The sequence below is a fragment of the Gorilla gorilla genome, chromosome 6 (assembly GCF_029281585.2).
Source record: "Gorilla gorilla gorilla isolate KB3781 chromosome 6, NHGRI_mGorGor1-v2.1_pri, whole genome shotgun sequence".
In the NCBI taxonomy this organism is placed as follows: Eukaryota; Metazoa; Chordata; class Mammalia; order Primates; family Hominidae; genus Gorilla; species Gorilla gorilla.
This window is the reverse complement of record NC_073230.2, coordinates 152,845,489-152,873,183: the sequence shown is the minus strand read 5'-3', so window position 1 is coordinate 152,873,183 and position 27,695 is coordinate 152,845,489. Positions and strand designations below refer to the sequence as shown.

At 41.5% G+C, this 27,695-nt stretch overlaps 1 protein-coding gene across 4 annotated transcripts in view; it reads left to right on the top strand.

The window, feature by feature from the left end:
* Positions 1-618: 618 nt before the first annotated feature.
* LOC101130783 (TRPM8 channel-associated factor 2) overlaps positions 619-27,695 on the top strand; it is a 38,474-nt gene continuing 11,397 nt past the window's right edge. The window contains exons 1-3 of one of the 4 annotated variants that reach the window (XM_055347557.2): positions 619-6,930; positions 9,652-10,285; positions 26,349-27,340. In XM_055347557.2, the coding sequence (XP_055203532.1) occupies positions 9,663-10,285; positions 26,349-27,340 (1,615 nt within the window). In that variant the 5' untranslated portion in view covers positions 619-6,930; positions 9,652-9,662. Of the gene's footprint in view, positions 6,931-9,648; positions 10,286-21,965; positions 22,066-22,495; positions 22,651-26,348; positions 27,341-27,695 lie in introns of those variants that run through there. The other 3 variants (XM_019031813.4, XM_055347559.2, XM_055347560.2) reach the window with 3 other exon arrangements.

The following is a 27,695-nucleotide window of genomic DNA, read 5'->3' as shown; positions in this document are numbered from 1 at the left end:
GGAACCAAGGTTTATTTTAATACAAATATGTGTACCTGAAGGTCATTAAAAAGTTACTTCTATTCTTAGGAACTCAAATATACATAATTGGTTAAGAAATCTGTACATGTAGGTACTACAAAAATATTTCCATGAATCGCTTAGTGACATAAAATTCATTTTTCACATACTGCCAAAATTATTTAGAATATTTAAAGTCTGAGATAGTGCCCAAAGGGGGTTAGGGGAGGACAAAATGATCAAACATACAATATAAAAACAATCTATAAAAGAGTCTAGAAGAGATCTCACAGGTTTAGAGAGAAGACCCCTCTTCTTCCTGAACAGACCCTGTAGGCCAGGGCCCAGCAGGCTTACCTATTGTCTGTGGTTTCTGTGCTGCAAACAGGAGCCAAAAACCTGCAAATAGGTTATAAACCTTTTCTTGACCCTCCACCAAGGTAGATAGGCAAGTGGAGCTTTAATAAAACAGAGTTTTTCCTTTTCTTCTTGCTGCTTGTGTAGCCTTGGAGCCAACCTATTACAAAGGAGAAAATAATAAGCCTTAATTAAGGCTTTTGACATTTAACCACAAGACAACTGGCACTATGAGCTTGTTGCTCTCAACACCTAGAGCAGAGTTAAATCTCAGATCCTCATAGAAAACTCTGAGATAAACTATTTCAGCTGGCAAAAGCATTAAAAGACAAACAACTGACTTGTGTCCGTAATGTTAGAGTGACCTTTAGCAGAAAGCCTGGTGGATCTCTAGCACTGGTAAAAGTACTTTTGGCTATAGGGCATTATTAATATTATTAATGCACTAATAGTACATAATATTATTAATGCCCTACAGCCAAAGACCAATGGAAACACACCTATAATTAAACAAGTTGAATCTGTTCATTGCAGCTAGGGAAAATGCACACCATAGAGAACTGTGGGTATATCAGTAAAAAGGTGTCAGAAAGAACCTATTATAGGCTGTGGGCTTTGGTTGGATAATTTTGGGAAGTGTCTGAAGAAGGGAGACTTTGTTTTGGATGACATACTGTCAAGAACCAGAAACAATTCAACAACTAAGATCTCAATACATATACAAGGAGAGCTGACTAAAATAAGCATAAAGGCTGGGCGCGGTGGCTCACGCCTGTAATGCCAGCGCTTTGGGAGGCCAAGGTGGGCAGATCACCTGAGGTCAGGAGTTTGAGACCAGCCTGACCAACATGGAGAAACCCCGTCTCTACTAAAAATACAAAATTAGCCGGGCATGGTGGCGCATGCCTGTAGTCCCAGCTACTCAGGAGGCTGAGGCAGGAGAATCGCTTGAACCCAGGAGGCTGAGGTTGTGGTGAGCTGAGATTGCACCATTGCACTCCAGCCTGGGCAACAAGAGTGAAACTCTGTCTCAAAAAAAACATAAATAAATAAATAAAATGAGAATAAAGCTGCGATTGGTTTCTAAAAAGTGCAATTACTCATTTTAGATAAGAGAAGGATGATCAGTATTTTGTGGGTTGCATGGTGATCATGTATGTGCCTTACTTTATGATGGTCTCAGAGTGACCTTATCTGATGTTGATGTTTTCTGAAATTGTTTTAGTACAATGGGAGAACAATATGGCCTCGTTAGTGCCAGACAAGTTTCTGGATGGCAGGGGCAGCTGCTTTTTTTTTTTTTTCTCAGTTCAAAGGTTTAAAAAGGGAGAACCTTTGCTCTTCTTATAGAGATTCAAGTCTGCATTTTTCTTGATTGACCACAAGGGACAGACTGAAAAAAAAATTAATAGCAGAAAGTATGCATGATGTACCTTGGGAAAGGATAGTTCCGTACAGATCCCCTAGACTTGGCGGAAGTCTTGAGTCAAACCAAAATGACAATATATAATGAAAAGCCTTGAGAAGGAATGATCTTGATGTCACAGGAACTTTGTAATTAGTCCACTGGGAAATAATTGTTTACATTTTCAAATAAGTAAATAAATAGACAATAATAGTCACTGGTCCCATAGGAGTAGGGATTTTGACTCACTCTCTGTTGGAATTTTCTTATATAGTATTGACCTACTATGACCCTCAATTCCCATACACTATCCCCCAGCATATTGATATCTACAACCCTTGTGGGATTGTGAATGAAGACATTTATATTACACTGATGTAGGTGCAATTAAAGAAAATTGGATCTACTGAGCACCTGTCCAATGAACCTGATATTTCAAAGGCAGAAAGAGAAAAAGGACATCCACTCTCATTCTTGGGCTAACTCAGTTCCACTGGCTCCAAGACAACTGAAATCTTCAGGACAAAATCAAACTTTATGTCTGGTGTGGTCTGGTCATGGGAGAAACAGTTTATAAATGTAAGAATATCTCTTCTCACCCTCACCCCAGCCATGTTCCTTACTAGAGGAAGAAAGTTTCAGTACCTCTGGAGTGGCAGTGATGTGTTCCAAGACATCCTCTGTGATTGGAATATAACTGGCTCATACCATGTATATTTCACACACTTATGATCCAAACAGAAAAAAAAATGTATGCCCAAGTATATTTTACAGATATGCCAAAAGCAGAATATGAAAACTTTTATAACTCTGAATTAGGGCTGGCCGCTTGTCAAGAGAAGCAACAAACTCCCCCATTGCTTCAAAGTTCCACTGTTTTCAATGAAGACGCAGGCAGGAACTTGCCCTTGGAGATAGACCATGCTACAATTGGAATAAAAGTTATTATAAATGTACTAAAGAATGAAACTTAATGGGTGAGTGTTTCATAGATACTCTCAAGTTAGTAACCTTGCTTTTTACTTCCACTACAACACAATTTTAGTAATTACACTTGAGAGATTTAAACTGAGGAGATATAATTATGACAGTACTTGTGTTATTCTGGGTCCTCCAAGAAGCAAAAGCCAAGACAGGATCAGATATGCAAGAGATTTATTAAAGGAAATGCCTGTGAGAGAAAATGTCGAGGGAGCCAGAGAAGGCCGGGAGAGCCACCATTAGACTGCAATGTAGGTTTAACCCTTGGGAAGGAGACAGCAAAGGAAAGAAAGGCTTCTACTGAAGTACAGGTCTCAGAGAGTTTCCTTCAGGACCATGAGGAGTCCTTAAGCCAAACTCACCCATCGGGAGAGTCCCATGTCTTCCAGGAATGGGCCTGCCTTAGGATCCTCACTACATTTGATCACCAGCCTGGAGAAGCCCTTGGCAGCATGGCCTTGGTGCCAAGGATTCCAGAGCACACCAGCTGGGGCCATCTGGCAATTTCATACCCACCCCCTGCAGTTGGACATCTGAGAGGAACATTTTCATCACCACCACAGTACTCATTCTTAAGGCAGCTGTAGACACCTGTTCTGGATCATCTTAAATAGTGACTTAGTAAACTTCCCCAGTGACTCATACCAGTAAATGTCCATAGGTGGATTCATCCATCTCTGTTCCTAAATTAGAGTGTGGCTAATTCTTCCCAGATTCTTAAGGTCCTTAAAAGAAAGAATATATGGTACCACATTAAGTTAAGCTCATGACTGAAAATAATTTAAGAAGGAGGCCAATGACTATTAATAGTAGCCCACAATTAGAAGGCATATGTATGAGTAACCCCTGCATCTGGCTTAGTGATAAACTGCAATTACTGCAGCAATTGCTCTCTATTTGACAAAAAATGGACTCATGTACCACTGGTAAAAATAATATTTCTGATTTGTGTTTGCCTCTTGTATATGCTGGACAATGAAGTATAATATTGTTTATGTATATTTATTATGTATAACCCAGAAAGAGTCTGTCATGGAAGCACAAGAAGTATGAGTTAGCCTGCCTGATTTAAGCTAATATAGATCTATCCTTGGAACTGGAGATGAATTCATTGTCCCCTGAATCTCATAAAGGAGAGGTGGATTATCTGATTTAAAAAAAAAATGGATTTGGTTAGAAAGGACAATAGGGGTAGTGTAGGGAATAGATGTTGAGGAGGCAACCACAGTGTTTACTAAATGGTGCTTTTAAAAAATCTTCCTCCACACTGTAGAATGGAATCCAAACTCCCTAGTATGGCAGCCAAAGTCCCTCTAAACCGAGCCCAAACTTCTCTTTAGAGCTAGCACTATGCAAGTTCTGCTAACAAGTTTCAGTCACTATGAATATTTTGTCTTTCTCAAATTAAGCCTTTCACATTCATATCTCTGTGCTTTGGAATCTTATACAGCCTCACATTGTAATACCTTCCCCTTTATCTCCCCGCAAATATACATTTTTCTAAGCTGAGTTTCTGTGTCACCTTCTGTGCACATTCTTCTCTAATCCTTTGATCAGAAATAATTGCTGCTTCTTCTATGTGCCCTTGCACCTGATTTGTAGCCTTGGTATAGTTGTTTTCTTGTCTTTTTTCCTCTCTAGATTTACTGACCATAATAGCATTTCTATCTCCCAGAGTGCCTCACAGAATAAGTGTCCAGTAAGGATATGTTGACTTTCACTGAATGGCTTCTGTTTTCTCCCAAGTAAAAGGAAAGATCTGGGGCCTGCACCTTTGCATAAGCAGTAACCATTTCGAAGCTTATCCAACCCACCTTATTTTTGCTGTTGTTGTTGTTGTTCTGTTTTCTTTTATTTTAGGTTTCTAGCTGCCTGAACTCATGGTTTTTAGTTTCTGTCTCTAGTGAAAGGGGAAAAGAGGATGAGGAAGGGGTTTTACTCGCCTAACCAAAAACAGAAACTAAGAACCCATGACTGTATTCTCTCTCGGACACTCTTTAGCCAGAACGTAAATGCTGGTTACCATCTTTAATCTTTTTTTTCTTCCTTTTTTTTTTTTAGGAACCATTATGCCGTTCCTATGTTGTTAGGTTCCATTCCTCAGGCAGCTCCTGCTCCCAAATGGCAAGTACTTTCTGCTCTCTGACCCTGGAAAAATCACCTTTGTTTAAAGCCCCTTTCTTCTATTAGAGCAACACCAAAATACTCTCAGGAGTTAATTTAGAACAATAGTAGTACTTTACCATGAGGAGTGAGGTTGATGTAGGTGGAGACTGGTTAAAACCTAAGAGTACAAACACATAAAAGATACCGAGCCAGCTTTTTTTGTTGTTGTTGAGACGGAGTCTCGCTCTGTCGCCCAGGCTGGAGGGCAGTGGCATGATCTCTGCTCACTGCAACATCCACCTCCCGGGTTCAAGCAATTCTCCTGCCTCAGCCTCCCGAGTAGCTGGGATTACAGGCCTGTGCCACCACACCCGGCTACTTTTTGTATTTTTAGTAGAGACGGGGTTTCTCCATGTTGGCCAGGCTGGTCTTGAACTCCTGACCTCAGGTGATCCACCCGCCTCGGCCTCCCAAAGTGCTGGGATTACAGGAGTGAGCCCCCGCACCCGGCCCTGAGTCACCTTTTAACGTGGAACTTTACTGACCCACTTTCTTTGATGTCCATCTCCCACTTCAGCTCCCAAAGGTCAGTTGTTCCCTGATATGAAGCCTAAGAACTCAATGTACTTCACTGCACGTTGGATTTCTAGCCGGAATTATTCCAAATTCTGGCAAGTCTTATCCACAATTTCTTTTCTGTGTAAGTTTCTCCTTGCTCTTTATTTCTGAAACCTGAATGTATTTGGTCCTCTGCCAATCAGATTTCCACTAGTCCTCCGAAGTCAGTTATTAACTCACTAATTCGACAGATATTTTTGGACGTTCACTGTATCCTTATTTATTTAGCATATATTTAGTTATTTATTAAGAAACTAAAGCCTATTCTATGTCAGAAATGAAAATAGGCAATGAGGACTCAATGGTGGGCAAGATGCAGACAGACTACTTTTTTTCCCTCATTCTAGCACACTCATCACTTTCCTAGGTAAGACGTTCCTAAACTCCAGACTACACCAAATCCTCCTCCTGACCACACCCTTCCACCTTGATTTTCACCTTCTGACTTCTCTTGCGTAGAAATTCGAGCACCAGCCACTCTATAGCTTTAGCTTAATTTCTCCAGCCATGCACGGACGAATCTGTGTTAGTGATGCCACAAGTACGTTTCCTTCCCAGCAAGAATATAACTTACTGGGCAGCATTTCTGTGGATACTTAGAGAAAAATGCCCTAATTGAGCACCCGCCCCATGGCCATAAGCATCCACCGGGCTCGAAGTGCATGGCCCGCCGCTGACCACTAGGGGGCAGCCCTCCACGCAGAGGCTCCAGCGACGGAGGCGACGCGACGGCTACCGGCTCTGCTGAGCCCACCCCAGGATCGGAGGGAAGGGAGCCTGATTCCACGCGGGGCCTCCCCCGTGGCATACGTTGTTGTTAGGGAACTATTCGCCCCAAATATGGTTTATTGGAGACTTAGGGTTTGCTTTTCTTATCAAGTGCGACAGCAAACTGGATGGGTCCCCTCTCGCATCCAAGAACCCGCAGAGACCCTGAGGGAGCCGGTTTGGGGCCCCATGCAGGCCAAAGCATCCCTCCGGGAAGGCGGGGTCGCTCACCTGGTAGGCGCCCCGAGAGCCCGCAGCACGGCCCAAGGTGGGGTCCACCGATGGAACGGGAGACCACGGGCGTGGCTCAGGGAGCGGTAGCCGCGCCCCGGGCCCGCCTCAGGGTCGGCTCCGCCTCACCCCAGCCTGTGCCCCGCCTCCGGGACAGCCCCGTTTCCGAGACCTCCTTGCCTCCAAGACAGCCCCGCCGCCAGAACAGCCTCTCCCCCAGGACCGGCCAGCCTACGAGAGAGCCCCGCCTACGGTACAACCCGCCTCCGGGACCGCAGGGCTCCACCTCCGAGACAGCTCAGTCCCCAGGACAGTCCCGCCTCCGAGACGGCCCCGCCTCCAGGACGGCCCCCACCTCCGAGACCGCCCCGCCTCCGGGACCGCCCCGCCCCGCCTCCGACACGTCCCCCGCGCGCCACTGCAGAGCCTGTCCGTCAGTCCCTAGGGATCCGCACTGCTCAGGGGTGAGTTTTCCAATCCCAGCGGGTCCTGGGGTGGGGGCGGCAGCTGAGCACCTAGGGCACTGGGGGTCGCCGCAAAGTGCTAGAGGCCCCAGGCCATTCCCGGCGTCAGGGGGTGTCCCTCCCTTCTTAGGTCTAGGTCTTTGGTTTCATTTCGTTTTGTTAGTCTGGTGCTATTAGCAGTTTGTCTCAAAACACGTTTCTCCCTCCTATTTGAACTTGTAAATTACGAATTTGACAAAGATGTGCATGGTGTGTGCGTGCACGAGGGCACATTTCGTTGCGGAATGCTGGGTCAGCTTTCCGGGACATATTACTCATCTGAGGTTTTTTGTCTGTTTTTGTTTATCCTGTCAAACTGGTACTGCCCCAGAAGTGAAAGACGTCGCTTGTCTTCTGGGAGGTAGCTAGCACGATCTTGAGCTCAGGCTTCCGGATCTCTCTCGGCTGCTTTTTTCCACTGGTAACTTCTGAGGCTGAGATCAGGTACCCGCATTCTCAATGCTCTGCCGAGTATTGGCTCTCTTTTGTGAATTTCTTTCCCGCGAGCAGTATTAAGAAAAAGGTGGTGGATAGGAAGGGAAGAGGGAAAGAGATGGAATTCTACAGGAAATGCAGGGCATGCTCAGAATGCCAACCTTTCCGAGCTTGGAGAGATTTAGTGGAAGAAAGTGGCAGGAAAAACGTCCAGTAATCACTGGCATGCCAGACCCTGGAGAAGCCAGGCTGAGGCGCTCTGCAAGTTTCACCTTAGAGAGTAGTGGACGAAATGTAACGGTTCTTGTTAGAGTTCTTGCAGAGGACGATTGTGGATGAGAATACATCCTGGGGACTAAAACCATATCGGTTTAGTCTAGAATGATTGCCAACTAAAGGGGCTGATGTTTGAGAGAGAGATGGTGAGAGATTAACCAAATGAGGTGGTTGACTGCATATAGAAGCAGGAGAGAGAGAGGAAGGAGGCACTTGTGGCTCAAGGGCTTGGTGTGTGTTTTAGTTTAGATTCTGCCCTAAAGCAAAGCCTTATGCAAGGGCTTACCTGCAGGTAATTTTTTTGGGGTAAGTGAGACCAAAAAGCCCAAATGAGGAAGTGGAGAGAATGAGACAAGGAAAAAGGGAAAGCCAGGAGGAGCATGTGGCTGAGGGTCTTCCACATGGCGCTCCTTTCCTCCGGGTGCCTTCCGAGGACCTCTGATGGGCACCTCGGGAAAGCCACGGGGCACTCTTCTATGAATCCCCGCTCTACTGGGCGAAGCTCACCCTAGTGTCAACTCACCGCTACTTCAGGGCTGCCTTGTGCACCTGCAGAGGTGAGAAGCCATCAGAGCACACAGGAAAGTCCCTTACAGTGGGCTCGTCAGAGATGCGCAAAGGGAGGCGGCACAGGCAGCCAGGGGACTACTGCACGACTGCAATCTGCAACGCTGCCCTCGGCAATCCGGGAAACTAGAAAGGACAGCAAAGGGACAGACACTCTCGTTTATTCCGTGCTCACTGTATGTGTACCAACCCCAGACAAGGCATTTTTAGACATATTCTTTGCTTTATTTTATTTTACTTTATTTTATTTTTTGAGGCAGAGTCTTGTTCTTTCGCACAGGCTAGAGTCCACTGGTGCGATATCGGCTCACTGCAACCTCCGCCCCCCACCGTCAGGGTTCAAGAAATTCTCATGACTCAGCCTCCCCAAGTGGCTGGGATTACAGGTGCACACCACCATGCCCAGCTATTTTTTGTAGATTTAGTAGAGACAGGTTTCGCCATGTTGGCCAGGCTGGTCTCAAACTCCTGAGCTCAGGTGATCCACCGGCCTCGGCCTCCTAAAGTGCTGGGATTACAGACATAAGCCACTGCGCCTGGCCTATCCATATTCCTTTAATCTTCAAAAACAATCTTCCCAGGGCTGTATTATTCTCTTTTTGTAGATGGGGAAACTGAGACTGAAGTCATTTATCCAAGAGGGGCTGCTTAAAGGGACAAATAGTCTCAGTGTTGGGCACAGCCAATTTTAAAAGACCTCCGGAAACTGCATAATGCTACCAAATAGAGGAGGGTCCTCTCCATTAGGGCAGATTTGATAAATTAGGGGGCACTTTCCAACTTAGCAAAGCTGTCAGAAGAAAGGCATGTTTTGACAGGTCTATGACCTTTCTGTTCAAAAAAATCAAGCACTGTGTCAACTCAGGCACACGAACTTAACTATCACCTTGATTTACTGGCCCTACAGGATCTAGCCCATCCCTCCCTCCTCCTGGGGTCCTGCTCCTCCCTGCTCCTGGCTCTCAGCCACCCCAAAGTGGTCTCGTTGCTGGAATGCCCTTTGCTCACTGCATTTCAGGTTTCAGCTTCAATGCCACTTTCTCAGAGTCCTTTCCTATCACCCAATCTAAAGTAGTCTTCCAGTTCCTCCATGTCACATCATCGTGTTTTATTTTCATCATAGTGATTGTTGCATTTTATTTATCTGTTTATCTACCTATTTATTCATTATCTTTCTCCTTCTAAAATATTCAAATCACGAAAAGGGAAACCTTATCTGTTTTGTTTCTTGCTGTACTCCCAGTGCTAGAACAGTGCTTGGCCCACAATGGGGAATCCAGTAAAATTTGGAGGTGAATGCATTTAGTTGTTTGCTTTTTTCACCTGTTCCTACATCTGTTCTGACCAGCAGTGCTTATCAGTATCTCTTAAATACATGAAAGTCTTTGCTTCCCCCTGCAGCAGCTGATAGAACCATGGCGACCACTGCTGCTGCTGCGTTTGAGGCCCTCATGGATGGAGTGACATGCTGGGATGTCCCCAGAGGCCCCGTCCCCAGTGAACTCCTTCTTATTGGAGAGGCTGCCTTCCCCGTGATGGTGAATGACAAGGGCCAGGTGCTCATTGCTGCCTCCTCCTACGGCCGAGGCCGCCTCGTGGTTGTGTCCCATGAGGGCTACCTGTCGCATGCTGGCTTGGCTCCATTTCTCCTCAATGCAGTGAGCTGGCTCTGTCCCTGTCCTGGGGCTCCCGTGGGAGTGCATCCATCCCTGGCACCTCTAGTAAACATCCTGCAGGATGCTGGGCTTGAGGCACAGGTCAAGCCAGAACCAGGAGAGCCTCTAGGGGTTTACTCTATCAATGCCTACAATGACACCATGACTGCAACGCTGATCCAGTTTGTGAAACACGGAGGGGGCTTGTTAATCGGGGGCCAGGCCTGGTACTGGGCCAGCCGGCACGGCCCTGACAAGGTGCTCTCCAGGTTCCCTGGGAACAAGGTGACAAGTGTAGCCGGAGTGTACTTCACCGACACCTATGGGGACAGAGACCGGTTCAAGGTCTCTAAGAAGGTGCCCAAGATCCCACTCCATGTCAGGTGAGTGTTTGTTCCCCTCTTAGGGAGTCTGACTCAGGATAAACAATAGAGTTGGTTCCCCTCTTCAACAAGCTTCCATTGCAATACAGGTGATTTTCCACTCAGTTTGGAACCAACACAAATCAAAAGCAGGATGATTAAAATGCACCAAGACACAAGAGAGGCTGGGCCCTCACTGCCACTCCCTCCTGTGGCCAAAGCTGAATAGAAAAGCTTGTCTTACCACTTTATCTCCATGTCTAGTACATAGAACGTAGAGAGTGCTCATCAGTACCTCTTAAATGCATGAAAGAATATTTGTTTGTTTGCGTGAGCACCTATTGTTGGTCACGCTGCATTCTGGACAATGGGGGTCTAGCAGAGATCGAGGCAGGCAAATCATGCCATCATGAGGTTTGTATTCCAGGGGAGAGATAGGCATTAAGGAAACTAATATATATGTGCTCTATCAGGTATTGCTAAGATCCATGAAAGATGATAATATAAGTGGATAGCATGACAACAGGAAGGCTGATGGAGGCTATTTTATTTAAGACGTTCAGGGAAGTCCTATCAGTCAGGCCAAGTTGGATTGGTCAGGATTTTTTGGCGTTGCTAGCAGAAGGGATTTAGTATGGGGAATTGACTATACCCATGATAGAGGAGCTGAAAATACACACAGGGGACAGCAAGTAACCCAGAGATCAGCAACAGCAGAACCAGCAGAGGGAGATGGTAGTATTACTGAAGTCCAGGTGCTGCGGCCACCTGGTAGAAGCTGGAGCCATGCTATGCCTTCCCAGCAGGAGCTGGAACCACAGATGAAAGGTCTGTCTGCTAGAAGCTGGAGTCTCAGAGAAGACACTGTGGTTACCAGAAATACAGCCTGAAGAGAGAAGCAAACACTTACACTCCTTCCTTCTTCCTTCCTGATTTCAGTCTTCTACCTCTGCCTCCCATGGGCTGAACCCACCAGGATCCAGGGAACAGGAGAACCAAAGAAATGCAGTTTTCTGCAACACGGAGGATGACCAAGATGAAAGGGGAATAGAGATGAGTGCAAACAAGCTCATGGCCAGCTTGGAAGGCTGGTCTGGTAGGTAGCACTTGAAAGGAGACCTCAAGGAAGTGAGGGAATGAGCCATGTGGGCATCTGTGAGAGGAAGATTCCAGGCAGAGTGAGGAGTGAGGGTGAAAAAACCTGGAAGGGAAGCCTGCTTGGTATGTTCCAAGGGAAAGGGAGTGGCCCTTCTGTAAGGTCGGAAGGCTCTGCAAAGCTCCAGGGGAGAATAGCTGAAGGCAGCTGTTCTGTGACCCTGAGGCAGAGGGCAAGGAGTAGGTACAAGGGAGTGTAGGAGAATTTGTCTTGATCAAGCCTGTTTGTTTGAAGTTGTCCAGGAGCTGACATTTGAACATCCACGCCCATGATGTTCTCTGAATGAGGAACAATAAATGTTAGTCATTTACAGATTGTGTAGGCTCCAGCCTTTCGGCATTATGCCTGCAGTAAATAAAAGCAAGCAGCTTCAGCTTCTCGGGGCTGCTCTCTGGCCACTACAGCCAGGCAGTCACCTAGCTGTTCTTATACTGCATACTTGTGTCTGAGTACTCATTTCATCCATTGGCCAGGGACACACCTGGCAATCAGGGAAGCCAGAATGATGGGAACTCAGTGAATGACAGCTCAGGTCATGTAAGAACTGACAGGCCAGGAGTAGAACTTTAGACCTTATTTGCAGTGAGATGGGAAGACATTTTGTATTTTCTACAGAAGATTGCTATGATGTCACTTAAATTTCAAAAGGAACCCTCTGATTGATGGTGGAGAACAGACTGTGGGAGGCAAAGATTGAAGCAGCAGACCAATCGGGAGGCCACTGAAGTAGACCACAGGAGAGATGGTGGTGGCCCAGACAAGATTGATAGAAGCTGTGGAGCTACTGAGAACAGGTTCCATTCTGGACACACCTCAAAGGGAGAACCCAACAGGCTTGGCTGATGGAGTGAGTAAGGAAAAAGAGGAGTTGAGATTTTTGGTCTGAAAAAGACAAAAAATTAAACACAGGTGCTGCTGTTTAGTGATCTGTGAAAGGACAATGAGAAGATGGATTAGAGGAGATCAGGAGTCTCATTTTGGATGTTTTAGGTTTCAGATATTAGTGACTACTTACTTATGTTTGGCCACATGTAGCAGAAGCCTTAGTATAGCAGATTAACCATGTAGCAGTTTATTTTTTCTATGAAACATGAAGTACAGGTAGGTAGTCCAGCTCTGGGGCAGTGACTCTATGATGTCCCATGGTCAGTCTCTGTCTCCCTATCACTGCCTGCCCCTGTCATGGTGTGTTATTTTATCCTTATGGCTACAAGTTTGCCACTACTACTCCAGGCACCATAATTACACCCATGCAATAATAAATTGGAATGGATACACCTACTTTTAGTTTATAAAACCATGTATTTTCTGGAAGCCCTAGACTTCTATTTATATTTTAACGGCCAGCCTAGTTAAATCAGTAGTCCCTAGCCTTTTGGTACCAGGACCTGTTTTGTAGAAGACAATTTTTCTATGGACCTGGCAGGAGTTTCAAGATAATTCAAGTGCATTACATTTATTATGCACTTTATTTCTATTATTAGTACATTTTAATGTATAATGAAATAATTATACAACCCACCATAATGTAGAATCAGTGGGAGGCCTGACTTCCAGACCTAACTACCAGGAGATCTGAAGGGCTGGCTATTTTTAAATGGGCACTGGCGTCTCTGAAGAAATCAAGATGCTGTACAAAGAAGAAGGGGCATACAGATACTAGTGAGCAGCTGGCAGTGCCCTGAACCCTCAGCCCCAAGCTCTGGACCTCTTTGAATTCCTTCCCTTCTGAGAGATTTGGGGAGGGGATGGGTTTACTCAGAGACATTAGAGTGGATCTGATTCACTTCAACTTTTTTATTCTAACACTAAGGGACAAGCAGGCGAAATCTCATCACCATAATGCCTCTTAATTGCCCCAAGGGATTCTCCTCTTTAGCTAACTCAACCTGTTTTTCTTCATCTATGCCTACATTTTTAATCCCTGCCACCGATTCTAAGGTATATTTTGTGTGTTTGTTATTTTAATTCTTAATTACTGAAAATGTTAAACATATACAAAAGTAGACAGAATAGTACAATGAACCCCCATGTAGCCATTCCCCAGTCCCCAAAATAGTCAACTCGAGGTCTGTTGTATTTCACCTGTAGCCCCTCTTCCCCACCCAAGATTATTTTGAAGCAAACAGCAGACATGTCTTTTCATCTGTATTTAAATATATATCTCTAAAGGTATGAAGTCTTTTAAAAACATAACTGCAAGTCACCATTATCACACCTAAAAGAATAATTTCTTAGTGTCATCATTTATTTCCATGATTGTCTTATTTTTCAAAATGTGTTAACATTGGGCCAGGCATGGTGGGTCATGCCTGTAATCCCAGTCCTTTTTGGGAGGCCAAGGCAGGTGGATCACTTGAGGTCAGGAGTTTGAGACCAGACTGGCCAACGTGGCAACACTCTACTAAAAATAAAAAAATTGGCTGGGTGTGGTGGTACGCACCAGCAGTCCTAGCTTTTTGGGAGGCTGAGGTAGGAGAATCACATGAACCGGGAGGTGGAGGTTGCAGTGAGCCGAGACCATGCCATTGCACACCAACCTGGGCAAGAGAGTGAGACTCTGTCTCAAAAAAAAAAAAAAAAGTGTTAACATTGAAATTTAAATAAAACCCAAATATTTTGATTTCTTGATACAAATTTTATATCTCTTTTAAGATACGCGTTTCCTTTCCAACTTTCTATTTCTTGCAGTTTTGTTGCTGTTGTTGAAGACACCAGCTACTCTTTGTTGAACAGTTTACTTCAGTCTGGACTTTGAAAGTAGACCTCAAGGAAGTCAGGGAATGAGCCATGTGTGCATCTGTGGGAGGAGGATTCCAGGCACAGGGAGGTGCAATGGTGAAAACCTGGAAAGGCAAATTGATTGCCTTCCTGTGGTATCATTTAATACGGGGGTACCAGTCCATGGCCTGTTAGGAACCAGAACACACAGCAGGATGTGAGCAGCGGGTGAGCAAATAAAGCTTCATCTGTATTTACAGCCGCTCCCCATTGCTTGCATTACCACCTAAGCTCCGCCTCCTGTTAGATCAGTGGCAGCATTAGAGTCTCATAGGGGCACGAACCCTATTGCAAACTGCTCATGCAGAGGGTCTAGGTAGTGTGCTCCTTATGAGAATCTAATGCCTGATGATCTGTCACTGTCTCCCATCACCTTCAGGTGGGGCTATCTAGTTGCAGGAAAGCAAGCTCAGGGCTCCCACTGATTCTACATTATGGTGGGTTGTATAATTAGTTCATGTTATATTACAATGTACTAATAATAGAAATAAAGTGTGCCATAAAGGTAATGCACTTGAATTATCCTGAAACCCCTGCCAGGTCCATGGAAAAATTGTCTTCTATAAACAGGTCCCTGGTACCAAAAGGTTAGGGACCACTGATTTAACATATTCATCTTTTCCTTGTATTTTCTGTATAATACAAATTAAAAGTTAGATCTCGATTTTAGGTCAGGATTGACAAACTGAGGCCAGCCCCTGTTTTTGTGAATGAAGTTTTGTTGGAGCACAGCCATGCCCATTCATTCACAAACTGTGGCTGCTTTCAAGCTACAGTGTCTGCCATTGTTGAATAGTTTCAGCAGAGACCATATGGCCCATATTTGTCTAAAATATTTGTCGGACCTTTTAAGGAAAACTTTCTCAACTCCTGATCTAGAGGTTTGATCAGATTCATGTTTGAATTTTTGACCTATTTTATAGGTGGTAGTATGTACTTCTATTGGGTAGAGCACAATGGTCTGATTTTCTCTCTTACTGTGAGGTTGGCAGTCCTTAATAACCGTTGCTTAGCCCTAGACCCATTAATTTGTGTTTCTAAAATGATGGCTTTAAAATTTTAATATTCCTTTTATTTGTTATTTGGAATAGTTTTATAAAACACACTTTCCTTCACCAATTACATACTCTATGGTATAATTTATATAGAAAAGGCAAAATAAATATTTAATTCTCTCTTTCTCATTTTAAAACCAGTTTCCAATATTGAGTTGTTTCCCTAGCATCTTCCAGAGGTCACCAATGTGTTTAAATTTTTCTTAGAATTATTATGAAATCATGATTGGAAACACAATGTGTTTCATTTATTATCCTTATTGATGTTGAAATTGTCCTGTTTGGCCATTGGGAGCCAATTCAAGATGATTCCTGAATCTTTTCCACCCAACCTTAATGGGCTTCCTGGTTTTTTAATATAACAGGAGGTTTCAATTTCATCTCATGTATTTCCCGCTCAGGCCCAGAACTGCCATTTCTCCAAAAAGCCCTATTTTTTTCTTTCTTCTTCTTTTTTTAACATACAGCCCATATTTCTGGGAGTCCTAATTTGCATTTAGAAACTCCAATCCGGGTGTTAGAGTTGTGCATTGTTTGATCATTGTTTCTAGGCCTTCTAAATAGGCACAGCTAAGAAATAGATATTTTTGGTTTATACTGATACTTCGGATCAGATTTGGGGCTACAGGGTTTTAATTTGATTTCAACAATCTTACCTCTGTATCTCCTATCTCTCATGATGAAAAATTCCGGTTCTATAAGACACCAGTGTAATGACCCATTTGCTCTATCCCAAGATATACAAACAAGAGTTGCAAAATATGAATAATAGCACTACTACCAGCAATATGATCATTATTGTAACAAAGATTACTTGCAGTTCTTTTTGTCCCAATGATATATTTTATTATATATATATATAAAGTCAAAATACTATCTTTAAAGTCACTTCCAATACTTCCTCTCTTTGTGGTTATACCGCTAAACAGATGTACATGTCAATTCATTGGTTATTTTATTTTTTAGTTTTGGAATTGCTTGTGTAATTTAATTTTGTTTAAAATTATGTAAAATAGTAATCTGGGTCCAAATTAAGATCTTAAGAAACCTGTATTCTGTCCCTGTTTCCTTCAAACAATTCCCTTCTTCCTTCTGTGCATTTTTTGTGGTTTAATTCTCCACAAACACACACATATTAGTAGTCTTCTCTTCACTGGATAAGGCAATAACATACTCTATACATTTTTTCCTCCTTTTTTTCACTTAGCATTATTTCCTGGATATGGCCTGATAGTAATATATAGAGATACACTGTATACTCTATTATACCATGGTGTATGGATATGATATTGTTTATTCAATAAGTCCCTTATTGACAGGCACTTGAGTTTCCGGTATGTGTTATTTTTCTGGTACTTCTACTGTTACACATGTGCTGCAATGAATACCTTTGTGCATGTATCCTTATATTTCACGCTATCACTGGAAATGGGATTTCTGAGTCATGGGGGAAATTCATATGTAATTTCGCTAGGCACTGCTAAGTCCCCCTTGTTGCAGCTTGGGTTACTGGGAATCTGACTCAGAGATAGAGATACATGTGTGGGAGGTTTGTGAGGGCATGCTCCCAGGATCAGCAGCTGTGGAAAGGTGAAGGAAGAAGCACTGGAGACAGGGAGAAGCCGGGCTATGAGGCAAATATTTTTTAGCAATATTTTCACTGTTAAGTGAAACACTGGAAGAAACGTGTCTGTAATAGAAGATTGCTTAAATAAAGTATAGCATATCCTAGAGTGATTGAGTGAGTAATTTTGCAATCATTAAAAATTCTATGTTCAAAGACTTCTTAAAGGAAATGAAAAATATTCATGATAAAATAGACAAAATTAAGATATAAAGCTCTGCATTAAAATGATGCTAAATTCATTAAAACAATATATGTACAGCCAGGAAAATAAAACATTAGAAGAAAATATAATAAAATATTAGTAATGTGTCTCTGGGGCTAAGTTGGTAATTGGTTTCATCTTCAAATATTTTTGTCCTTTCCGAATACTCTGTAATTATAAATTGACAAAAAAGACATTTTTAATATTACCTCTTTGCCTTTTCAGAACCCTTAAAAAATAAAAAACTTCTCCCCAGATCACATTAAGATATCTTTCTTTGACCTGATATCATTTATAGTTTTCATTGATTCACCAACAAAAAGGAGAAAGGAACAAATTTTCTTAACATATCAGTTTTTTTCCCTCTTTCTAGTATCTTGTATCCATGTTTTAATTTATCTAAAATATGTGAGTGCCTGTTAAATTCTAGACACTATTCTAGGCACTGGAATTCCCACAGCGTTTAAGTCCATATTTTAGGACTAAGAGAAGCGTAGTGAAAGTTCAGGTAATACTGTATAAAAATAAATTCCCACATTGTTAGTTTTGATTAATTGTAAAACCTTTATTGAAAAAACAATGACACTAAAGTATTTGAATATTTGTAATTTCTGTAATGTCCTCAACCAAAATGTTTATGCTTACATATCTTCTATCTTTGCATATCTTTACAAATCAATACATCATTTTTGCTAGCTGTGATTACATGCTGCTATTTTGTATTCTCCTTAAAAATACTTTCCCATTTTTATATATGATATTTTTAATGATAATTTTTAATCATAAGTTCTGTAATTTGTTTTAACTATTTCCTCTTTGTTGCATACTCAGATATTTTCTAGTTGAGTATCAGGGGGTTGGCGATAACATATATTATCCATACACATCTTTAAAGTATTTTAGAACTGTCCCTGAATGTAAAGACCACAACATGTAACATTAGATTTCTTGTTTTAAAAAATATCAAGATATTTGTTCCTATTCTGGACTTTCTTTCAGCTCTTGAAAATCCAATTTATTCTTCTTAATTAGTTTCAACTCAAACACCCTCCTCTGAGCAGTCTTCCCCAGTGGCCATACTGAAATTAGGACTGTCCATCCAGTTTCACTTCATCACATTTCTCCATTTATTCCTTAAACATTATCACTCTCTATGACTATCTCCACTGTTTCTTGCTAGGGCCTGTCTAACCAACCAGAATATAGAGCTCCATGATCTTGCCTGTTGCGTTTACTGCTTTATTCTCAGTGCCTGGAGTACCTAACATTAGAGATCAACAAATATTTGTAAACTAAATTAATGAAAAAATATGAATGAATACACATCCAAAACCATAACAAGAGAAAAGACAGCCTCATATACTAGTGTTAATCCTGCAGACAGCTTCCTACTATGGAATATAGGGCTGGGGGTTGCGCCAGAGCCTTCCAGCCTCAGCCAACAACAGAGCCAGAGGGAACCAACTCCTTGAGAGTCTCAGAAGGTCAGAGTCTGAGTCTCTGGCTCAGATTCCTCCCACCTTCAGAGCAAGTCCCATTAGAGGTTTTCAGTGAACATTCCTGCCAACAAATATTGGTCAAAGGCGCTTGGACTGACCCAGCAGGTTCCTTAACTTTAAATCTCGGCTGGAAGGCCCTGGAGCTTCTTAAGAGAATTGATTGCTGGCCTGCCCCAACTCTGCCTGCCAAGGAGTGGGGCAGTCTCTAAAAACCAACAAAAGCTCCTCTCACATCCTATCCCCAAGGGCACACCTATGTTTATATAACAGGAGTATACTGCAGTTGCTTTAATATTTAAAAGCAAATCCAAAGGCACTTGCTACCTTTATACCATGACAGAAGAGTCTGGAAGAAAAGTTAACCTCAGATACTAAGCAGCCACCCATTACACTTATACACGGTATAATCTACAAGCTCTAAAATATGTTAGCAGCTGCCCATATAAAAGTAAATATGTAACTGGGCATGCTGATGCACAGGTACTCACATACTCGAGAGGCTGAGGTAGGAGGCTCTCTTGAGGCTGGGAATCCAAGGCTGCAGTGTGCTATACTTGCACCTGCAAATACGCATTGCACTCCAGCCTGAGCAACATAGTGAGAACCTGTCACTATTTCGTAAGTAAAAATTGTAAATATGTACTAGTGGCTTAGGTTTATGACTGTCTTGAGAATTATTTATTTTCTCTGTCCTCAACACAGTCCTGTAGAGTAGGAAAGTCTTTGTCCAAGGAGTTCCAGGTTACAAGCACCACATACCTTTGTGTATGTATCATTATATTTTGCCGTATCACTGGAAATGGGATTTCTGAGTCACGGAGGAAATTCATACGTAATTTTGCTAGGCGCTGCTAAATTCCACTTGTTTCAGCTTGGGTTCCTGGGAATCTGACTCAGAGACAGAGATAATTGTGTGGAAGGTTTATGAGGTTTATATTCAAGATCCATGAATGTAGTTTCCAGGTAAAAACTGAAATGAGACTAGATCCCAGAATTGCTCTCTCCACCAAATCTGACAAAATGAATGAAAAATAATTAATAAATGGCTGGATGTGGAAGGTTTTTATGATGATGACATACATTGCTATGCACTGGCCAAGGAGAACAGGTGATTGATGGGTGGCCCAGGATGGAGTATCTCCTAACACCAGTCAACCTTCCATGTACAATGGAAAGAAAATATTCAAAATCACAAATTGAATAGTTATCATTAATGCTTTCTAATTCATAGAAAAGTGAACAAATTGGGTGGATAGACAAGAAAAAAAGCTTTCAAGTGTAAACTCCCCATGTGAGTTCCATCTGTGGTTTGGTGGAAGTGGGCCTAGCTTACTAGGTCCCCTAAGACTGGAGAAACCAGGCCTAATCAAAAATCAAAAATCTGAAATTCTCCAAAATTCAAAACTTTTTGAGCACCACCAACATAATGCCAGAAGTGGAAAATCCCACTTTTGGGACACCTTTGCTTTCTGATGGTTCAATGTACACAAACTTTTTTCATGCACAAACTTATTTAAAATATTGTATAAATTACCTTTAGGCTCTGTGTAAAGGTGTATAGGAAACATAAATGAATTTTGTGTTTAGAGTTGGGTCCCATCACCAAGGTATCTCCTTATGTGTATGCAAATATTCCATAACCTGAAAAAAATCAAAATCTGAAACACTATTGGTTGGTCCCAAGCATTTTCCATAAGGGCTGCTCAACCTGTATTATCTCCTTCAATTCTAACAATAATCTTCCAATAATATCAGAAATATAGTTTGTTAAGCCAGGAGAAAGAGTAAACATTATGACATTGTTAGGAATGTTTGTGTGTTTAAGCAGGATTTTGGTCTGACATAGAAATATGAATATATCCGTGCTCACAGGTGGGTAGCATCTGTATTCTGACTATTCCAAATGAGTAATTTTTGTACCTGCAATTTGTTACAAAAGTGAGTTTTCCAAATTATTTTCTTAAATCTGACAGGTTAAATAGTTTAAATAAAATTGTGTGTCTAATAGGCATGATTGAGATCTAAAGAGATTTTACCCTGTATTTACCAGCTTAAAATAAAAGAAAAAAAATACATTTACAATTTCAAGGCACCTCTCTGATTATCTATGCCCATATTGTTCAGTGATGATGAAGACAGTTTTTAAAGTTTTCTTATTTACTATGATTTATCTGTATTTAAGGAATTAAAAATACAAAAAAAAAAGATACTCAAGTGTTGGGGGCTGCAGGTCTTCAAAATGTTTTTTACAGCATCTGATCAACATAGTTCTCTCTAGTCCTTTTTTTGATGTTATAGATCCTAAGAAAACATCGTTTCTAGATTCTAGTATTTATGTCCTGTTTATATTTATCAGAGAGTGAAATAAATCCAGAAGAGTATTTTTACATCCTATACAATCTCAACAGAAAAACAAAACAAGCTAAGTGAAGATGTCTTTGATTACTACCAGTAGACTTCATTACTTTTATTTTCAAGAAAAAATATATAAATTGTTAGATGTTTTACCTTCAATATGGTGAAAATGACAGCAGCGCACTTCACACTTACCTTTTTATTTAGTGCTGTACCTTCCTAATTTGGCAGTTTTTTAATTGGCATTCAGAAACCTATCGCCCATGTTACCTGTGTGCTCAGATGTGGTTTGCGAACATTTCTTAACCATACCATCCCATCCCTTTCTTTTAGTCCTCAGTGGCTTCCCCTGCACTTCCAGCTCTGAAGTAACACATGCTTTTCCTTTCTTAAACACAGTATTATTCGCACCTGTAAAGCTTCCTTTGCACAAGATATACCTGTCGATAACCATGTACCCAGATGTAGGTTCCGTCAAAGACTCAGTAATTGAGTGAGAGAGTTCTGGTGTGTAGACAACGGTGGCTTTGGAAGCAAGCCAGCCTGGGTTTAGTAAAAATTAAAGAAATAGGAAAGAAATACAAAAGGTGGCTTGACAGTCATAGACAGGTTTAATTTAGAGAAAATAAACATGGGAGGGGCTTCTGGCCGAGTTAGGTCAGAGGCACACTCCCTTACAGACTAAGAGTTTTTAAGGATTCAAGGTGGGAGAGTTTATCAGAGGCCTCGACTGCTTCTGTGTCTCTTTGTTGTGCTTATCTGAGAGGGAGAGTTGTATCTCTGTTCCCATACATCTTTCTGCAGCTGCAGGCATACCCCACTTTTAGCGTCCTATCTTTTAACTTCCCTAACTTAGTGCGCCCAAAGGGAAAGGAATGTGCTTATTAAGGCCCACTGTTTAACTGGGGCCCATTGTATGAGGATGAAGTTTGGCAGTTACCCAAGAGACTTTGCTCCCTCCTCCCTCTGTGCCCGAGCTGTCTTATCTGTGTTTTACCGTTCTGCTCTTCCTGGCTGCTTGTAGTTAGAAGAGAAGTGATTTCCTGGAAATGCATGGGGCTAGAAAGGGAGCTGAAACATAAATTAGCGGTGTTTATCCAAGATGACGATGCTCCTGCTTTGTCAGGTTTGCTTCCTGTCCCTGCCAGTTATTAGCTAGGAAACGTGGGGAAAATTGCCTAGCTTTTCCAAACTCCATCTTTAAAGTGAGAATAGTAACTTTCAGGTTTATTATAATGATTGAAAGAGGTAATACATATGTTAAATACCTAACATATATTAAACCTTATTAAATAGCAGCTACTTTCATTGTTTTCCACACTTAAACATTGTAAACAGATATTATACAAGATTTAAATATTGGTAACTAGCTGTCTGAGATCATTAATATTTCCCCGTAGGATATTGTCAAATCAGCTGTTGAAATTTACCTGATATACTAACTGCTATGCTTACTCACTTTTCCCTCCCTCCTTCCCCACTTCCCCCTCCCTTCCCCCTCCCTCCCTCTGTCATCCCCTTCCTTCCTTCTTTCCTCCTTTCCTTTCTTTCTTTAGTTTTCTTTTAAGAAATGCCTTTTCATGAAAATATTTCAAAAGGAATTCAAGTTTATTGTGAAAAAATGCACACCAATACAGAAATATAGAGAGGAAAATGGCAACTCATCCTCCTCCCCACACCACCAGCTCCAGTCTCATGCCTCTGGACCAAGGTAGCCAATCCTAAAAGTTTGACATGGATCATCTCAGATGCTTATCTATGTGTGTGTGTGTGCTCTGCACATTGATTTTTTAGTTAATGTATCATGTTGGAGAATGTCCACCTTTTTACTTTATATTTTTTCAACAAGTTAGCAGAGCACAACCTTCTAGGGTCTCAATGTCTTGTCTTCAGGATGCAGGACAATTGTCTTCTGGCTGTAAGTAAGCTTGTAAGTCATTCTGATCAAATCATCTCCATCCTTTTTTTTTTTTTCCAATGGGTGCTGTGAATACATTACCATCTCCAAATGTAATGTCAATTCATATTTTTATTTTCTTTGTAGCAGTTCTTGCTTTCAGTATTGTGTTTTTGCAGGACATAAAAATTAATAAAAATTTTATTTTTGTTAGTGTAACTTTAATCCATAGAAAATGTTCATTTTTAATTTTTCCTCTTTGAAATCACTTGCATCCCTTATTAATGCTGATATGTCTGCTTTTTTGTTTTTATATTTTTTAAAATAAAACTTTGTTGATTTTGTCATTTTCAATGCTTTTATGTTTAGTTTCAGGTGTGTCTTTTATAAGCAGCTTATATCCAGATGTTTTTAACCCAATCTAACAGCTTCTAAGAGATGGAAATTCAATGCATTCATATATACTGTGATGATTCAAATGTATTTCTTGCTCTTACCCCCTTTTAATTTTATTTTCTATTTTTATGCTTTATTTCTTTTTACATTTTTCCTTGGTTGCTACTAAGTTTTATCCATTTCTTAAATTTCCTCAACACATTTGTAGATTATACATTTTACTGCTATTTTTGGAGCAGTTATCTTAAATTTTAAATTTAATGTTTAATTACCTGAGAAATATAATTGTACATTCTCCTTATTTGAAGAAACAAATTACTGAGGCAAAAGCCCTTTCCATCATCTCCTTCAATGTCAGTCCTTTCTCTCTATCTCACAATCCAAAAGAAAACACTCTTATCAGTTTATTGTGGTTGTTTCCTGACATTTTGGACATATATTGACGTATGTTTACTTTGCTTTATATTGTGTCTTCCATAAGTTGCATCACCAAGTTCTGCTATTTTTGAAATTGTTTTACTCAACAAATGTTTTGAACATCTTTCCTTGTTAATTAACATAGGTGGACCTATTCTTATTGACTGATAAATAGTAATCCATCATATGATTAAATGCCAATATTTGCATTCATATTAGTGAATATTTAACTTCTTCATACTTTTTCACTATTACCAACAATTTGCAATGAACTTCCTAGTACTGTCTCCATTTATACTACTATAGGCTGTTTCTCTTTTTAATGTTATTGGATACTGCCAAAATGATCTCCAGTTTTTATGAAAGATTAGTTTTCTCCACACTCTTGCCAACACTTAATATTGTCAGCTTTTGAAACATTTACTAATTTTCTGGGTAAAAAATATTATTATATAATTTGCATTTGTGTGATTATATCTTTTCAAATGTTGAATATCTCACTTGGATTTCATCTTTCATGAACTGTTTGAGAATATACTTTAAAAATATTTTCTGTTTTTTGCTTTTCTGTTTATCCTTAGAAATTGCTCATATATTCTAAATTCTAATTTTGTATCTGTTCAATCTGTTACAGATATTTTTCTCTCAGTGACCTCACCTTCTTTAACTTTATTTATGCTGCCTTTATGCTAAGAAGTTGTTGGTTTTTTTTCTTTAATTCTATGTGGTTCTTGCAGCTTTTGTCAACCATTCTAGTCACTTCCTAGATTCCCAGTGCTACTGTAGTTTGTGTGTGTGGGCATGTGGATGAATATATGCAGTCATTTTAATTAGCTGTGGAGAGGATATCTGCAAGTAACTGCAGCTTTCCATATTGAAGTTTTACTACCGTTAGCTGAGGCTTTGCCAGGTGCCTGTGAGAAGATGCTAAGAACACTTAGAGTGGAATTTTTTATTATTAAGTCTTGTAGCTCAATGTCATTAACTCCCCAAAATATCTTGAGTTCCAACAGGTAACAAAAAGCCACAGGCAGAACTGATACCTGAACTCCATGACATTTGCCATGTGAGTCTGAAAATGGGATGACAAAACTAAGACGTGCCATCTCCTCATTTTCATGCTGAAAAGAAATTAAAGAGAATCTGCACAAGAGTTACATTTTTCAATAATGTTTTACTACTGGAATAAATAAACTATATTTTTTTTAAAATATAACATTTAATTTTTAATTATAAGAGAAATAGATGTTAATTTTAAAATTTGAGAGAATAAAGTTTTATAAAGATAATTAAAATGACCTAAAATCCCACCAGCCAAGACTACCACTGAAGACATTTTTTTTAAACAAAGATATTTTGATAAATATGCTTTAGGTTCTGCTTCTATGTCTGGTTTCATGGTTTTTTATTTTTTTTAACCCCAAAATTTGGCTTATTTAGAGCATGGTATCCTGGAATCTAATTTTAAAATTTTTTCCATTAAGCATTTTTCAAATTACCTAATACTTATTTTAATCACTATATGGTTTGCAATCTATTGTTAACCATAATTTATTTAACCAACCTCCTATTGCTTGACGTTTACAGTATATACAAATTGTTTTAAAAAAATTCTTGAAATACAAAGCCTTTTCTTGATTCATTACATTTTGACCATTCCTTAATAAGAAGAAGTGAATACTCTAACCAGATCTAAGTGAAGTTTTAAAAACAGTGTGTGTTTGTATAAATCTTCAAGTGTAGTGTTAAACAATTTACTTGTGATGTGTTCCTAGATCAGAACCACCCTATGGAGAGTCCAGATTTGGTGTTTTTACAGCCTTTCTTTGCAGAAAGTTAGATCGAGAAATTAATAAGCAGTACTACTTTCTCTGGGCATAATAAACTAGTTTTTCTAACTTAATTTGTTTATATGTTTAATTATTTTAAAAGTCAAGAAACTGAAGCCAAAATATTCAACACATGGTTGACTAAATGGGAGGAATTACTGGAGGTGTTCATTTAGAAAATGTGGATTTTAAGATATGCAAGTAAGGGCACTACCTCTATAGCGTTTCCTCAAATCTATGACAAATTGATTGTGAGAAATGCCATTATTTTATGTATCACTAAGAAAGACCAGGCTGGGCATGGTGGCTTACACCTGTAATCCCAGCACTTTGGGAGGCTGAGGCTGGCGGATCACAATGTCAAGAGATCCAGACCATCCTGGCCAGCATGGTGAAACCCCGTCTCTACTAAAAATATAAAAATTAGCTGGGTGTGGTGGCACGCACCTGTACTCCCAGCTTCTCGGGAGGCTGAGGCAGGAGAATTGCTTGAACCCGGTAGGTGGAGGTTGCAGTGAGCTGAGATTGTGCCACTGCACTCTAGCCTGGTGACAGAGCGAAACTCCATCTCAAATAAAAAAAGAAAGAAAGAAAGAAAGAAAGAAAGAAAGAAAGAAAGAAAGAAAAAAGACTAAACGTTGCCAATTAAATGATAATATGCCATCAGTTTAAAAAAAGTGAAAAAATATGCCTTAAACATGATAAAAATAAATGATATTAGCATGCTAAAATCCTAATATTAGTAAGAATGTGAAGATTGACATGAACCGTGCAATCTTCTTACCTGCACATAGATTTCTCTACTCAATGAGTTCGATTCAGTGGCTCATTAACTGACTGTAGCCTCATTGTTTCTCCTGTCTCTTCCAGGTGTGGGGAGGATGTCAGGCAGGACCAGCAGCAGCTCCTGGAGGGGATCTCAGAGCTGGACATCAGGACAGGGGGAGTCCCCTCACAGCTGCTGGTGCATGGAGCCCTGGCCTTCCCTCTGGGGCTGGATGCCTCACTCAACTGCTTCCTGGCGGCTGCTCACTATGGCCGGGGCCGGGTGGTCCTGGCTGCCCACGAGTGCCTGCTCTGTGCTCCCAAGATGGGGCCCTTCTTGCTCAATGCAGTGCACTGGCTGGCCAGAGGCCAGACAGGCAAAGTTGGGGTGAACACAAATCTAAAAGATCTGTGTCCTCTCCTATCGGAGCATGGCCTGCAATGCAGCCTGGAGCCCCATCTGAACAGCGACTTGTGTGTCTACTGCTGCAAGGCGTACAGTGACAAGGAGGCTAAGCAGCTGCAGGAGTTTGTGGCTGAGGGTGGGGGCCTGCTGATTGGGGGCCAGGCCTGGTGGTGGGCCTCCCAGAACCCTGGCCACTGCCCCTTGGCTCGCTTCCCTGGTAACATCATCCTCAACTGCTTTGGCCTCAGCATCCTGCCTCAGACCCTCAAAGCAGGCTGCTTCCCCGTTCCCACCCCTGAGATGAGAAGCTACCACTTCCGCAAGGCGCTCTCTGAATTCCAGGCTATACTGAACCACGAGAATGGGAACTTGGAAAAGAGCTGTCTGGCAAAGTTGAGAGTTGATGGTGCAGCCTTCCTACAGATTCCTGCGGAGGGGGTCCCTGCTTACATATCCCTGCACAGGCTCCTGAGGAAGATGCTACGAGGGTCTGGCCTCCCAGCTGTGAGCCGGGAAAATCCAGTTGCCAGTGACTCCTATGAGGCTGCCGTGCTCTCCCTGGCCACTGGGCTGGCTCACTCTGGAACTGACTGCTCCCAGCTGGCCCAGGGGCTTGGCACCTGGACCTGCTCCTCCAGTTTGTACCCCTCAAAACACCCCATCACTGTGGAGATCAACGGAATCAACCCAGGTATGAAAACAGGAGACAGTGCCCAGAACATTAAAGATGTAGGGGAAAGTGGGATTGGCTGACACTACACAGGACATTGCAGGTGCTTACCCTCAGGAAGATTGACTCCATTCTTTTTTTTTTGAGACAGAGTCTCCCTCTGTCATCCAGGTTGGAATGCAGTGGCGCGATCTCAGCTCATGCAACCTCTACCTCCTGGGTTTAAGCAATTCTCCTCTCTCAGCTTCCTGAGTTGCTGGGACTACAGGCACACGCCACCATGCCTGGCTAATTTTTGTATTTTTAGTAGAGAGGGAGTTTCACCGTAATGGTAAGGCTGGTCTGGAACTCCTGACCTCAGGTGATCCACCTGCCT